Source organism: Phoenix dactylifera, chromosome 5 (genome assembly GCF_051530095.1).
Source record: "Phoenix dactylifera cultivar Ajwa chromosome 5, Ajwa_hap1_PhDact_Kaust_v1.1, whole genome shotgun sequence".
In the NCBI taxonomy this organism is placed as follows: Eukaryota; Viridiplantae; Streptophyta; class Magnoliopsida; order Arecales; family Arecaceae; genus Phoenix; species Phoenix dactylifera.
Window position 1 is genome coordinate 27,176,642 of NC_143194.1, and position 14,705 is coordinate 27,191,346.

The window sequence follows — 14,705 nt, forward strand, 5'->3', positions numbered from 1 at the left end:
GCCTTAGGCGACCGCCTCGGTCGCCTAACGCTCGGGCCGGCACTGGGCATGGTGGTAATGTGCCACCACTAGGGTTTGAACCCTAGGCCTCTCCCAAGTACCGACCATTGGACCTAAGTCTTTTTGGTGCATCTAGAACCCTTTAAGAATGCGAGTCTCAAGATAGAAATTTAAACCATTCATACATAAAAAATCAAAGAATCACCTACATTTGCATGTGATTGGTGCTAGTCTGAACATTTGTATGTCTTGGACTAGTGTAAATGATAAATCTTCTGAAGAGGTGAAGTATTTTGCTAATAGCAGTGGTAATACCTAATTAAAATAGGACAAAAAGGAGTGGATGTTAATTATTGAGCATATGCCTCCAGCACTGTTGATTAGACTAGGATATATAACCAGTATGATAAAGTTCTCTTGCAGTCTAAACATACATATAATTTCCAAGCATTGATGCACCAAAACACTTCTAAAGACACTGATTCTCGAGAGAATGGGGTATGCAATTTCTGAAACCAAAAGATAAAAGTATTGATGCTTTAAATCATTTGTCTTCCTAAACTTGACTGCAGTATAACCTGGCCATTTCTCTATGTAAAATTGAAATGACCACAAGTCTCCTATGTTTCAGTTGAGGAAGGGCTCAGGTCCGAAATAAAAGGCCATAGAGTCAGCTTATCTTTGATTTAGTACAAAAATAACCCAGTAGTAATTCAAATTACTGCAAGTCGGAGGTCTTGTCCCAGTAAATTGGGACGATTTCAGTAAACTTAAAATTGATATGAGCAAAAGTATGAAAAATCAAGACACTTTCCAGGCTTCAAGCCACGCATAGCTTACCATTGTCAGACCAAATATGTGGTGGTGGTTAGGTTTTGACATAAACCCAAAATGAATTTAGAAAACTTGGAGAAGAACTGAGAGCCAAAGTACATAGGATATGGGTCTCTTGGGAGACAATTGCTTGATGTCTAGATATCTGTGACTGAAAATATCCAAAGAGGGCATCCGAAAGGGGAAAGAACTTATGGTTACTTGACGAAAGAAAAAGGATTTAGGAGAGAGGATTAAATCGAAGGTCAAAGTGATTGCATGCGCAGTGAGTAAAATAAGATCAGAGGTCAGTGGAAGTGACACCTCTGCTTTAGCCATCTCAATTATAGTGGCCTACAGTTATTATATATTCAAAGCAAGCATGGTGAAAGCTTACCATCTCCCAAAGAGCCAGCCATGTATGTGAAGATTGTGTTAGTCATAAATAATAACATGCTAAGGTTTAGAATCACAAAATAATACCGTATTCAAGTTTAAGGGATATACCTGCGGAAGACATATTGAATACGTTCTTCAATCACCTGGAATAATAGCGGCTGGATCTTCCCTTCCTTGCTCCTCACAAAAGATAGCCGTCAATGGGGCAAGCTATCAACCATATGGAGAGGAGAGGGGGACCTAGCCTATATATAGGAAACATAGAGGAGCCTTCCCATTAAAGGCTCCAAAACCCTAATTGGGTTTCCTGGCCTACATACCAAAAGTACCACAATAAATAGGACTCAATCCTATACATCCAAGGTGCACCAAAGCCCATAAAACAAAATGATCACACATTATATTGGGCTTAATCATAGTACCATTCTGAGCCATACGTCTAACCCATTTTATAAAACAAAAATACGCAATCAGTGTAAGCCCATATTTTGAAATTATTCTAACATTCTCCCACTTGGGCGAACACGGATTGTCATATTAATTTAAAAACTTTGTTTTGAAAACGACTCTCGGGTTAGACTACAAAAGTGGCCACACATATAGCTCAAATGATAATCACCTTGGATACATGATCCGGTCCAACAAGAACATCAACATTGAACATGGAAGTCGTTACACCATTTAATCGATGTAAGACCACTCCACAGCTACAAATGCTAACATCCTTATCGACATGGATCCCCATCCTCCAACCAATGTGGTAGTATGTAGTATGAACTTAGCACCAAAATGTGATCAAAGGTGTGCTAATTCATATTGGTCCTCATAAATGCTTCAAAAGAAGCCACATGTCTCAAAAGAGACTCACATCATGTCTTTATGCATTATATCTCGAGATCAAAATGATATCATAATAAAAGACATATGTGCAATGCATGCTCAAACATAATTATAATTTCTGTGCACAAAATACAGAATTATAAATAGGAAGATAAATTTTTTTTTTTTTTTTAATTGGAAGAGGCTGTACCCGAAGCATATGGGTTGCCTACATACCCTGTAAAAAGGATCAAGCCAAAATATAGTTCTCTTACATAAATAACTCCCACTAACCAAAAACATCAAAGGTTTCCACAATGCCCATATTAGCAATATGTGTCTTAAAGACTTTCGTTGCGAGTCCCTTAGTTAATGGATCTGCAATCATTGCTTTTGTATTTATATGCTCTATTTTTGTCTGCCCTTCTTTAACTTTATCTTTGACCACCAAGTACTTGATGTCTATATGCTTAGAGCCACCAGAACTCTTGTTATTCTTTGAAAAGAATACCGCTACACTATTATCACAATAGATGGTAATTGGTCTCGAGATGGAATCAACAACTTTTCGTCCTGAAATAAAATTTCTCAACCAAATGGCTTGGACTGTAGCTCCATAACATGCCACAAATTCAGCCTGCATGTTAGAAGAAGCCACTAGAGTTTGCTTAATACCTTTCCCAAAAATAGCACCACCAGTCATTATAAAAATATAACCTGAAGTTGACTTCAGATTATCTTGACATCCTACAAAATCAAAATCTGAGTAGCCTACCACCTCAAGATGATCTGTACGCTGAAAGGTAAGCATATAACCTTCAGTCGTTTTCAATAATCTCAAAACTTTCTTAGTTGCTTTCTAATGCTCTTGTCCTAGATTCGATTAAAATCTACAAAAGACACTCACTGCATAGGCTATGTCTGCTCTAGTGCAAACTTGAGCATACATCAGGCTCCCTACAGCTCTTGCATAGAGTATGTTCTTCAAAGATTCTCTTTCAAGTTTATTTCTTGGACACTGGGCTTTGCTGAACTTATCCCCTTTTACTATAGGTACATCACCAGGTGCACAGTTTTGCATATTGAACCTCTCTAGGATGCGTCGTATGTATATCTTTTGCGAAAGTCCCAACAAGCCATGATCTCTATCACGATGTATCTCAATTTATAGTACAAAAGAAGCTTCCCCAAGATCTTTCTTTTCAAAATTAGCAATGATATTTTCCTTATCTCATGAAGTAACCCTAAGTCACTACTAGCAAGTAAAATATCATCCACATACAAAACGAGAAAAATGAATTTTCTCCCACTGATCTTGAGATAAATGCATTGGTCCACTGTATTTTCAATAAAACCAAGAGAAGTCACAACTTCATCAAATTTCAAATATCATTGTCGGAATGTTTGCTTGAGCCCATATATAGATTTGTTCAACTTACACACCAAATTTTTCTTTTAAGTCTAACTTGAATTTGTAAACCTATTTGCAACCTATGGTGTTAACATGTGGTAGAAGCCCAACAAGTTTCCAAACTCTATTTCTCTTCATAGAAAATATTTCATCTTCTATGGCATTCAGCTATTTATTTGAGTCAGGTCTTGTTAATGCTTCTTTAAAAGGGACGGAATTAATGTTACGCCCAATATTAAAATCACTCGCTAGTAAATAGAAAATATAGTCATTAGGCAGGGCAGACATTCTTTCTTTTTTTTTTTGTGGTCTCCTAACCTGTGGTTCAAAAAACTAACTCAACCACTGTTTGAGGAGGAACGTGAGGCTCTTCTTGATGCTTACGTTCTTCATGAACTGTGGCAATCAGCTGAAAAATAACTCTTTCTTGTACAACGAAAATTGAAACCACAACTTGACTCGGTTCTGTAAAAGTTTTCTTTAATACAGAACTCCCACTAGTACCAAGTACAAGAAAGAAATTTCTCCATAATGAACTCAATAATTTTGGTGCCATGATTAGGACTATAGAACTTATAGCCCTTTGATCTATAAATTCTGGTGTAGATTTGGGGTCTAATTTCTTTTCAGTAGGATTATAAATCTTAACCTCAACTGGGCAGCCCCAAACTCTAAAATGGGCTAAATTGGGTTCACGTCATGTCTACAATTCAAAAGAAGTTTTCTCAACATCTTTACTAGGAACATTTTTCAGAATGTATACGATAGATTTCAATGCTTCACCTCATAAGAATTCTGACAAATTTGTTTTACTAATCATACTGCTAACCTTATCCTTCAGAGTCCGATCATGCCTTTCAGAAACACCATTTTGCTCAGGTGTTCCTGGCATTGTGTATTGAGGGACTATCCCACTTTGCTGTAAAAATCTTGCAAAATCACCCATGTTCTGACCAGACTCGTCATACTTACCATAGTATTCACCACCACGGTCAGATCTCACAACTTTGATACTTTTCCCACATTGTTTTTCAACTTCCATTTTAAATATCTTGAATTTCTCAAGAGCGAGAGATTTATCATTACTCAAGTAAACATAACTATAATGCGGGAAATCATCAATGAAGGTTATGAAATATTTGTTCCCACATATAGTAGAAAGTAACGGTCCACTAATATCGATGTGAATAAGATCCAAAAGAACCATCGCTCCTAGTGGATCTCTTCCTTATAGTTTTAGTCAGCTTTTTCCTAATACAATCTACGTAAGTGTAAATATCTGAAAAATTCAGAGAGGGCAGAATGTCAGCTTTCATCAATCTTTCCATTCGCTCCTTTGAAATGTGGCATAAATGCTTATGCCACAACACAGAAAATGGATGTTTATTGATGGCTTAAAATATGTCAGTTGCATCAAAACCAACAGAGGCTCGATGACCAAATCTTTTGTTCCAAGCAATTGGGGAAATTGCATTTTGCCTTTAATAGTAGGTATAGTACATGCCTTATTGCAGGTGACTATATCATGAAATTGGACCATAAAACGACCATGCTAGCAGGTTCATATTGAATGTCATGGTTGCCAAAGGAGATAGGGCATGCCAATAAACTGTAGTAGGACTTGTGGAGTCTACCACATATTTAGGACATATCAATTAGCTGTAGTAGTCCTCATGGAGTCTGCCATGATTTCAGGACATATTAAAGATGTTGGATGAATCTCGACAAAAATGTTGAGATGAGTTGACCTTTGTATTGGTTATGAAAAGGTCACATATTACTTTCTCTAATGTTTCGATTCCTTAAAAATTAATTTCAAGTTTGAACCAACTTAGGGGCTTTATTGTTTCAGTAAAAGGCTTGACCAAGATGGGGAGTCTGGAGCAAGTCTTCTTTCTTCAGAATATTTTCTATTCTTTTCCCTTTTCTGCACCAAACCAGCCTAAATCTGCTTCAAGTTCTACATGCATATAACCTCAACTATCAGAAGTAGCCACCAGCTTGAATAAGGGTTTCTGGTCCGACTTAGCTCAGATTTGATTATACTAGCTCGGTCTGCTCTTAAAGCAGCCCCTTATAGTCCCTTTCCGATGCTCAAATCAATCTCTTAATTGTCTACAAACATGCTGTCTCAATACTCAGCTCTTAATTGTCTACTAACCGTGACCAGTCTACTACTAAGTGCAGATTTTTGATTAGCAAGTTGGTCTGTTGCTCACATCACTCCATCCATTGCTGCTAAGTATGGATCTGTGATCAGCGGGCGATTTGTTTTCCATATCAGTTCAACTGTTGTTTGATTCCAGAAACCCATCATCATTTATTTATTTATTTATTTATTTATTTATTTATTTTTTTTTTTATCTTGAAAACCCTCATTAACTTCTGCCTAGAAAAGCCTAATGCTTATCGACACATTCTTAATTCCCCAATAAAACCTAGTAGATGAGCTTGGGATCTATCTGTTTGCCTACATAAAACTTAAACCATTACTTGACTATCAAAATTGATCCGAAGCCTAGCTCATGACTTGAGAGGATCTGCAGATTAGTGAAGAGGTGCTGAAATTACTAGTGCATTAGAGAGGTCGTAGCTCGGTGCTGCTCCTCTAAAGCAAAATCTAAACCCAAGAAAACTCAGTGCTATTTCTATGCCTCGTTTCCATCTCACATATTATTTCCAGTCAAGGTTTCAACGACAGACATTTGGCTTGATAGGGAACAGGCATTCAAAAAAAAAGCGGAAACAACATATTTTATTTAATATCATCCAAAAGTGATGCATGCAATCAATGGATGATAACATATCTATCTAATCAACTTGGGCTATTAATTAGATAGTCCGTAATCAAACTTGAAAAACATATAAGTCTAATTACGGTAAGAGCCTTGGTGCATCATTGTAAAGTCACCTTTGGGCTAACAATACAACACGCTATAAGGTCCTCTTAAGACATATCATGAAGCCAATTAACAAAATCACATCAGCTGTCAAAAACACCATCACCTTTGGGCAGAAGAATGATTCTAGGCTAATGTAATCCCATTAATCACTTCATGTCATTTTTCCAAATCATTATACACAATAACACCTTCGGGCAAGATATTGCATTCAATGATCTGGCAAAATGCAATGCTACCCTTTTTTTTTTTTTTTTTTTTTTGAGAAAATCAGATAAATATCAGTGAGTGTGCCACTTTGGCGGCTACCACCCACTTCAATTTCAAAATATTCTCAAATAGGAAAATAAGGATAGTCTTTATGCCCAACAATTTCAATAACAAAATGATAGTTATGTGACAAAATCATAACCATTAAACATGCTACAAAAATAATCAAAAACAACATATGTGATTGATTAAACAAAAAATGTTAATTACAAAAGACATATATGGCAGCAAGAGATGTCCAAAATTTAATAATTTATTAATTTAACACCTCAATAATTAATATGCATGAGGGCCTTGATTCAGCTTATTCAATATTTAAATAATAATTAAATAGGTTACTAACTCTTAGCCCCAGGTCTAAAAACCCATTATGGTCCATTAAATAAAATTGGGTTGGTTATATAAAAGAGCCCAACCTGCAACCATGGACCCATTCAGGTTGGGCTTAGTAGGCCCAAGCCCAATCAAAGGGCAAAACCCTAAAACTTTTTTTTTTTTTTTTTTTTTTTTGGCCTATCTTCTTCCTGGCCGCCGCTGTTCCCTTGTTTGGGAAGCAGCCCGTGGCTGCTACCCATGGCTGCCCCATGGTGGCAGCCCGCGGCTGCCACCCATGGCTGCCACCCACGCCGGCCACTGCGAGCGGCCGGCGAGGCTCCCCGGGCCGCTGCGCGGCCGGCTGTGGGGTAGCCGGGAGAAGGCCCCCGAAGCCGCGAGGCCCCACGGCCTGCGGCCGGCCGTGGGGTGGCCGAAAGAAAGCCCCCGACGCCGAGAGGCCCCCACGGCCTGCGGCCGGCCGTGGGGTGGCTTGGGACGCGCCCGCGGCCCGCAGCGGCGGCGGCGTCCGCCTGCTGTGGCACCGTGGGGCGGCCGTCCGCCCGCGGTGGTGGCGGGCGAGCCGCCTCGGCCTCCTTCCGCCGGCCGTCGCACGGCACAGAGGCGCCGGCCAGCGGCGAGGAAGGCCCCTTGCCATCCTTCATCTTCTTCTTCTTTTAGTTCATGAAGAGAGGAGTTGTAGAACGGGAAGAAGATGAAGGATGTATGCGGGAGAAGGAAAACAGAGTTTTTTTTTTTTTTTTTTTAATCCGAAAATAATATACAATGGCAGATTTAAATTAAAATCAAACCTGATATTTGATTATCAATGAAAAATCTGTGTATGCAGATTTATGTAGAAGATCCATTCACCGATGCATAAAATTAATCCGTAAGTCTAGATGAAATCATAATTGTGTATGAAGGACTCTAATCTTAGCATGGAGGCTCTGATACCAATTGTTAGTCATAAATAATAACATGCTAAGGTTTAGAATCACAAAATAATACCGTATTCAAGTTTAAGGGATATACCTGCGGAAGACATATTGAATACGTTCTTCAATCACCTGGAATAATAGCGGCTGGATCTTCCCTTCCTTGCTCCTCACAAAAGATAGCCGTCAATGGGGCAAGCTATCAACCATATGGAGAGGAGAGGGGGACCTAGCCTATATATAGGAAACATAGAGGAGCCTTCCCATTAAAGGCTCCAAAACCCTAATTGGGTTTCCTGGCCTACATACCAAAAGTACCACAATAAATAGGACTCAATCCTATACATCCAAGGTGCACCAAAGCCCATAAAACAAAATGATCACACATTATATTGGGCTTAATCATAGTACCATTCTGAGCCATATGTCTAACCCATTTTATAAAACAAAAATACGCAATCAGTGTAAGCCCATATTTTGAAATTATTCTAACAGATTGCACACTTGGAAAGTAATAGATCCAGCAATTTCAAAGAAGTATATCTCAGATAACTCAAGGAACCATTATCTTCACTTATACTATTAGGTATGTGCTTATGAAAAATGCAGTTTTTAAAGCAATGTGGAGGATTTTACCATCTACAAGGTTAGTCAACCATCATCTACCTAGAAAGCAAAGCAACTGTACAAGTTGCTGAAATTCCAGTCTGGACAAGAGAACAAGTGTACAGGCACTAAACTCTGCTTCTTAAGAGATTATACGAAGTCAAAGCCGGTATAACTCCAGATACAATGTGTGCTGTAAAATGAACGGCAAAAACATTCATGACAGCCCTCGAACTGATGTGCTTAGAAGGTGAAGAGAACATTGGCACTTCGGCAACAGGTGGCTTCAGATTCAAGAGCTAGAGCCGCAGACTTGCAGACATTAAGTTCAAACATATGGCTTTCGTTGATAAGTTAGAATTGCAACTATAAAGTCAAAAGCTCCAGAGTTCAGAAGATTTCACAGTTCAGAATGTCATTTGGAGAGTCAGCTCCGAGTCATGGAGTATCAAACTTGTTGCCTCCAGAACAGAGAATAGCACAAATGCAAGTTGTAATGAGAACCACAACAGCTCGCATATTTTAGGCCCACAAAATTTTGTAGCAAGTTAAACTCCAGGAAAAGAAGAATCTTTGCAGAGCTATTCCCTTCAGAGGCAGCAACCTCATGGATCTATGTCTTTCTTGTTTGTCTTATTTTACTTGCTAGGGTTTAATCCCACGCATGGTCGTAGTGAACCAACCCAACTCCCCCTGTCATCCATGTCCTTGAACCCTATAATGTCAAAGTCTTCATACCCAACAATCAGAATTTTATAATCTCCCCAAATTGATCTGGTTTTTCTTATGCATCATCACAGCTACACAAGATTGAGAACCTAGCCCACATCATATGGTTCACTATGAATATTACCTTTTATCAAAACTTCAATCAAATAAACAATGAGTTTGGCTGAGCAAACAGTTCAGTATGCAACATTATACCTGAATCAAAAGAAAAAACTCAACATTATACATGAACCAAAAGAAGAAAATTACATATTCTTTAAAGTACAGTCATCAGTATGCTTTGCAGAATTTTCAGCAATAAATTCCCGAGTTCGCTTAACAAAGCAAGAAGGCATTCCAATATGACGAGCATTTGCAATTATATAGAAAAAACATAAGCAAAACAGCGTAGAATGCTCGAAACAGGAAATACATCGGCCGAGATGACTCACCTCGAGAAGACATCTAGATTCTTCGCATGAGGACCTTTTTCGAAGCTTGCTGATCCATATACTGCCGCTTTTAGAGGAATTCAATCCCTACAATCAGAGCCGTCCAATTGATGGACCTTCATCATTTCAGTGATTGAAGAGAGCAAATTAAAGTCTCTCTCAACCTACTGATCGAGCGATTACCAATAAAAGCGGGCCCGCCAAAACCTTCCGCTCGTCTGCCAATATCATCGCGCCACGTCAGATCACTCTCCATCCGGCCGCCACATCCGCATCTGTCTGGAACTCCTCGTCCCCCCACGTGTTCCTACCGTACTTTTCCGCGCAAATTCAGTTAACAGAAAGAACCGGCGATCGTGATAAGCCGCGTGGCGGATGAGATCACACGCAGACCGTCCGATTTCTTTTGGCCAAGCACCCGGTGACTTCGCCGCGAAGAGGTGGGGTGTTCTGAAGTACGGAATCTCAAACCGCCATAATTGCCAAAATACCCCTGTGCAGCTATTAAAATCCTCCAGCTTCAAGGCCACGCTTTTCCGAGATTTCCGCACAAGTCTATGGGCATTAGAGGGATTCTACCTGTTCGAAATAGGAGCGGGGCCGCCTAAAGAAGCGGCGGCGAGACGAGGCAAAGAGAGGGAAGAGAAGGGGAGGAAGCAGCGGAGGAGGCGGGGCGGCGGCGGCGGATCAGCGATGCCGCCGGCCGTGGTCTCTGATCCGACGGCGAAGAGGAAGGTGAGGGCCAAGATCTACGGGCTCCGGACGTTCCTGGACCCGGGGTACCCCACCGACTTCCACGGCCCGTTCCGGGACAACGTCCAGCGGTTCCTCCGGGAGTGCGCCGACGTCGAGAAGAGGGACACCGCCGGGATGCGGACGTGGTGCACCCTCCTCGTCGACGAGCGGTCCGGGGCGGTGGCGCCCCTCTTCACCGTCGAGGAGAGCGTTCGCCACTCCCGCAGCCCCTTCTGCAACTATTGCCGCTGCACCGGTGAGTCCCCGATCTCATCTCCCGAGCTTTCTTGGATAGGATGGGGTTGGGATGGCGGCGGAAGAGAGGCGGGGGAGCCTGTCCAGCGGTTTCATCGTCCGATTTGGGGGAAATTTCGTAGCCGGATTTCCGGGGACTGGGGTTTCGTCTTCCTACTATGAGATTTTTAACGGTCTCTCGATATCGATTTGGTTTCTGTTTCTTCTTTCTTCGAGGAATCTTCTGATACAGATTTGGGTTTCTTTTCTTAGGTCCATTTTACCACCACCCCCCACCCCTCTCTCTCATCAGAGCTTCGAGACAACAATACTGGATAGTTCCGAAAAGGGTAGAAGAACTCTTGGCTTTCTTCTTAATTTTTTTCCCCAAATACCAATCGGCTCTCTCTCTCTCTCATTAGAGCTTCGAGACAGCAATACCGGATAGTTCCGAAAGGGGTAGAAGAACTCTTGGCTTTCTTCTTATTTCTTTCTCCCCAAAAACCAATCGGTTCAATCCTAATTTAGTTATTTGCCCCATGTTAAGAGAATTTAACAAGAGATGTGAAAATATTTAGAAAAAGGGAAACCCACGAATGGCGAATCCGAAATACTTTGTTTTCTGCACGTAGTCTAAATGTCTAATAGCATGCGAATTGCGTTTCCAGAACTTTCTAATGCATCTTGAAATACCATGGAATCCGCGTTTCCCAAGTGCTCCAATGGGTTCGGCAATTGAATAGCCGATTACTCCGCCCCTTTGTTGTTACTTATCCTTAAGCTCAACTTCTGTTGTTAAATTCTATGCTTGTTTTCTGATTGCTTCATCCTTGTTAACTGTTAAGCTCTGACTTCTGCTGTTAAATTCTAATTTTACGGTCTTTAAAAGTTAATTAAGTAATTATAGTTAATTAACTATTAACTCAGGGTGGAGCCATCATTTTGTATCGAAGCGGAGATATCACGTGATAATCCCGGCTGACGACGACTGGGACAGGCCGCTGAGTCGCGACGCCTTCCATCTCCACACACACCTCCTCCACGGCCTCCTCCACTGCAACGGCTTCGGCCATCTCCTCTGCATCAACGGCCGCGAGGGCGGTTCCAAGTTCATCCCCGGCGGCGACCTCATGGACCTCTTCGATCGCCTCTGCACCGCCCTCCGCGCCCGGTATTATTAATTAACTGATACTACTCAATCAGAGCCGTCCGTCCATCGATTTTATTGCATCCTCTTATGGGAAACAGGGCAGTGACGGTGGACGATGTGGCGCGCAAGAGATCGATGGACCTCCGCCTCCTCCTGGGCGTGGCCCACGGCGCCCCCTGGTTCTCCCGCTGGGGCTATCGCTTCTCTATGGGGAGCTTCGGCGTCACCGAGGAGGTCTACCAGCACGCCCTCCACCTCCTCTCCACCCTCCGCCTCGACACCCTCATCGCCGATCTCGCCAAGGCCGGCGGCGACCAGGAACTCCGCCGCGTCACCAACATATACCGCAAGCTCCGCCAGCCCGACCGCGACCCGCCCATCCTCACCGTCCGCGACCTCCTCCGCTTCCTCCTCGGAATGAAGCATCGGACCCCACCACCTCCAACTCCACCGCCGCCACCACAGCAGCAGCAGCAGGAAGGGAAGGCAACGTCAACGGCCGCGGCGACGGCGGAGAAGCGGAAGCCGTGCCGGGACTTCGCCCAGGTGGCGGTACAGATGGCCAGCCGGTGGTCGGCGAAGAGGCTCCGGACGGCCGCTCAGGTAATCGTGAATGCGCTCCGGGAGCACGGTTCAATGACCCGACAGGAGGTCCGCGACGCCGCGCGGCTCACCATCGGCGACACCGGCCTCCTGGACTTCGTCCTCAAGTCCCTCGGTGACTGCCTCGTGGACGGCCAGGTGGTGCGCCGCGTGTCCAACCCCAAGACCAGGGTGCTCGAGTTCAGCCTCGAGGAGGTCCCCCACGGCGACGATCTGGCTGCGGCTGTGGCGGAGGAGGCGAGGTCTGACGAGGTGTTGGTGTGGCCCGACCCCAAGCAGGTGGAGCGAGACTTGCAGGTGATCTACCGGAGCGTGGTTGCTGGGAGGGCGGAGGCGGCGAGGACGGTGCTGGATTGCAAGCACTGGGTGAAGGCATGGGGGCTGCGGGACGACGCGGACGACCGGCTGCGGTTCTTCGCGATGTGGCAGCCGCGGGAGGAGGAGATGGGGGCGCTGACGCGGCCGCCGCCGCCGCCGGAGGTGGTGGTGGTGGAGGCACACGCCTCGGTGGGGGAGCTGCGGGCGGAGGCGGAGCGGGCGCTACGGGACAGCTACTACGTGCTGGAGGGGTTCCGGGCTGCGGCGGTGGAGGGCATCCAAGGGGAGGAATGGGATCCCGTGCTGCTGGGCGGGGCGGAGTCTGGGTCGGTGGTGTGGATACGCGGCGAGGGTGCGGACATGGGGTGCAAGCTGCGGTACGAGGGCGGGGCCGACACGTGGTCAGTGGGGTGCTCGTGCGGGGCGCGGGACGACGACGGGGAGCGGATGGTGGCCTGCGACGTGTGCGACGTCTGGCACCACACCCGCTGCATTGGTATCGCCGACGGGGAGCCGGTGCCGCCGATCTTCCTCTGCGCGAGGTGCGGGAGCTCGCTTCGGATCGCCGCCGAGGGCTGGGAGAGGCCGTGATGAGATGGCATTCGGGCGGCGGGCATTTGTCAGTCGCTGCGGTGCGTTGACGTTTTCTTTTTTTGTTTTTTGGCTGAGAACACTGCAGATTCTTTTCATTTCATTGTAATAATTTCCCCTAGTACTTCTGATTCTGTCCATTTGCCTCTAATGATTCTAATAATCTGGCGCAATAAGAATGATGATGTACGTTGCTTCCAATTTATAGAGACCTCGCATCGTGTTGTGGACGGTTGAATTTTGGTTGCTGTTTTAAAATGTTTCACATTGAACTCTTACTGTCTTCGCGAGGCTGGATGCACGAGGTTACCCAGCTTGCACAGTTTCCAGCATGATTCAATAATCTTGGAGTTGATTCTGGATTTTTGTCATGGCAGTCAAAATATAAAGAGCGGAGGAAGAATCCTCAGTAGTTTGAAGTCCCAAGCCTGGTTGGCTCGAGTGAATTCTCCATCCATGTGTTGCTCTCTAATTACAACTCCGGAGTTGCATGGTGTAACTCAAGCTAGCATGATAACTAGCAAGTCTGTGATTGCCTTTAAAGACAGCTAGAACTGGAGCGGGATAAGGACTTGAAGTGGCACCAGTTTTGCGGGAAAAAAAATAGGTTGCTAGGTACAGGAATTGAGAATGATGTTTCTCCAACTCTTGGACCATGTAATCTATCATGTAATTCTAATCATTTTCTCTTTATAAAAAATGGTCAGCTTGGAGAGTTCATGGGATCCTTCTTATGATCGATATGCCTTGGCACCTCGAGCAAATAGGTTATTTGTTAGTAGAACCTGTTAATAATTAGTAGGAGAATTTGATGGAAAACAGCATGAACGTTCATATATTTTGCAAGTATTGACCTATCATCTCATGTATGGCCTCCACAACTTACATAGAATTATAACTAACGAAAACAATCTTCTGGAGCAGTGATGGGAGATTGTGGTAGCCTTCCTATGGCCCTTGAGTAATTTTGCTCGTTTAGCATGAAGCAACTGACAGAATTTGTCATGTATCTTTTAGCATCATGATGGATAAATTCTTTTTTAGCAAGACCAAATAGAGAATTTGTCCTGTATCATTCCAGTTTGATCCCGAATAAAGCTATAATATGCTAATTTAGATGTATCTCTCCATTTGGCATTGTTGTAGATAGTATAACTTTTATCTGTATAGCTTTGAATGGTAAAACTTTCATTAGTATAGCTTTTATATTGTACTATATTGTATTATACCATACCATGCTATACCATGCTATCTTATATATTGCTATATTATTCTATGCTATGCTATACTGTACTGTGCCATGCTGAACTATGCTATCGTATACTATGCTATCCTATACTATATTATCCTATACTATGTTATTCTATCCTATATTATACTATATTATATTATACCATGCTATACTATGTTATGCTATACTATACTGTACTATGTTATACTATCCTT

At 43.3% G+C, this 14,705-nt stretch overlaps 1 protein-coding gene across 1 annotated transcript; it reads left to right on the forward strand.

Annotated features, from left to right (window-relative positions):
• Positions 1-10,178: 10,178 nt before the first annotated feature.
• On the forward strand, positions 10,179-13,641 carry LOC103697708 (PHD finger protein MALE MEIOCYTE DEATH 1-like). Its single transcript, XM_008779624.6, has 3 exons — positions 10,179-10,619; positions 11,525-11,768; positions 11,846-13,641. Exons 1-3 carry the CDS (start codon positions 10,322-10,324, stop codon positions 13,257-13,259), a joined length of 1,956 nt encoding a protein of 651 aa, XP_008777846.3. The 5' UTR covers positions 10,179-10,321; the 3' UTR covers positions 13,260-13,641.
• Positions 13,642-14,705: the final 1,064 nt, after the last annotated feature.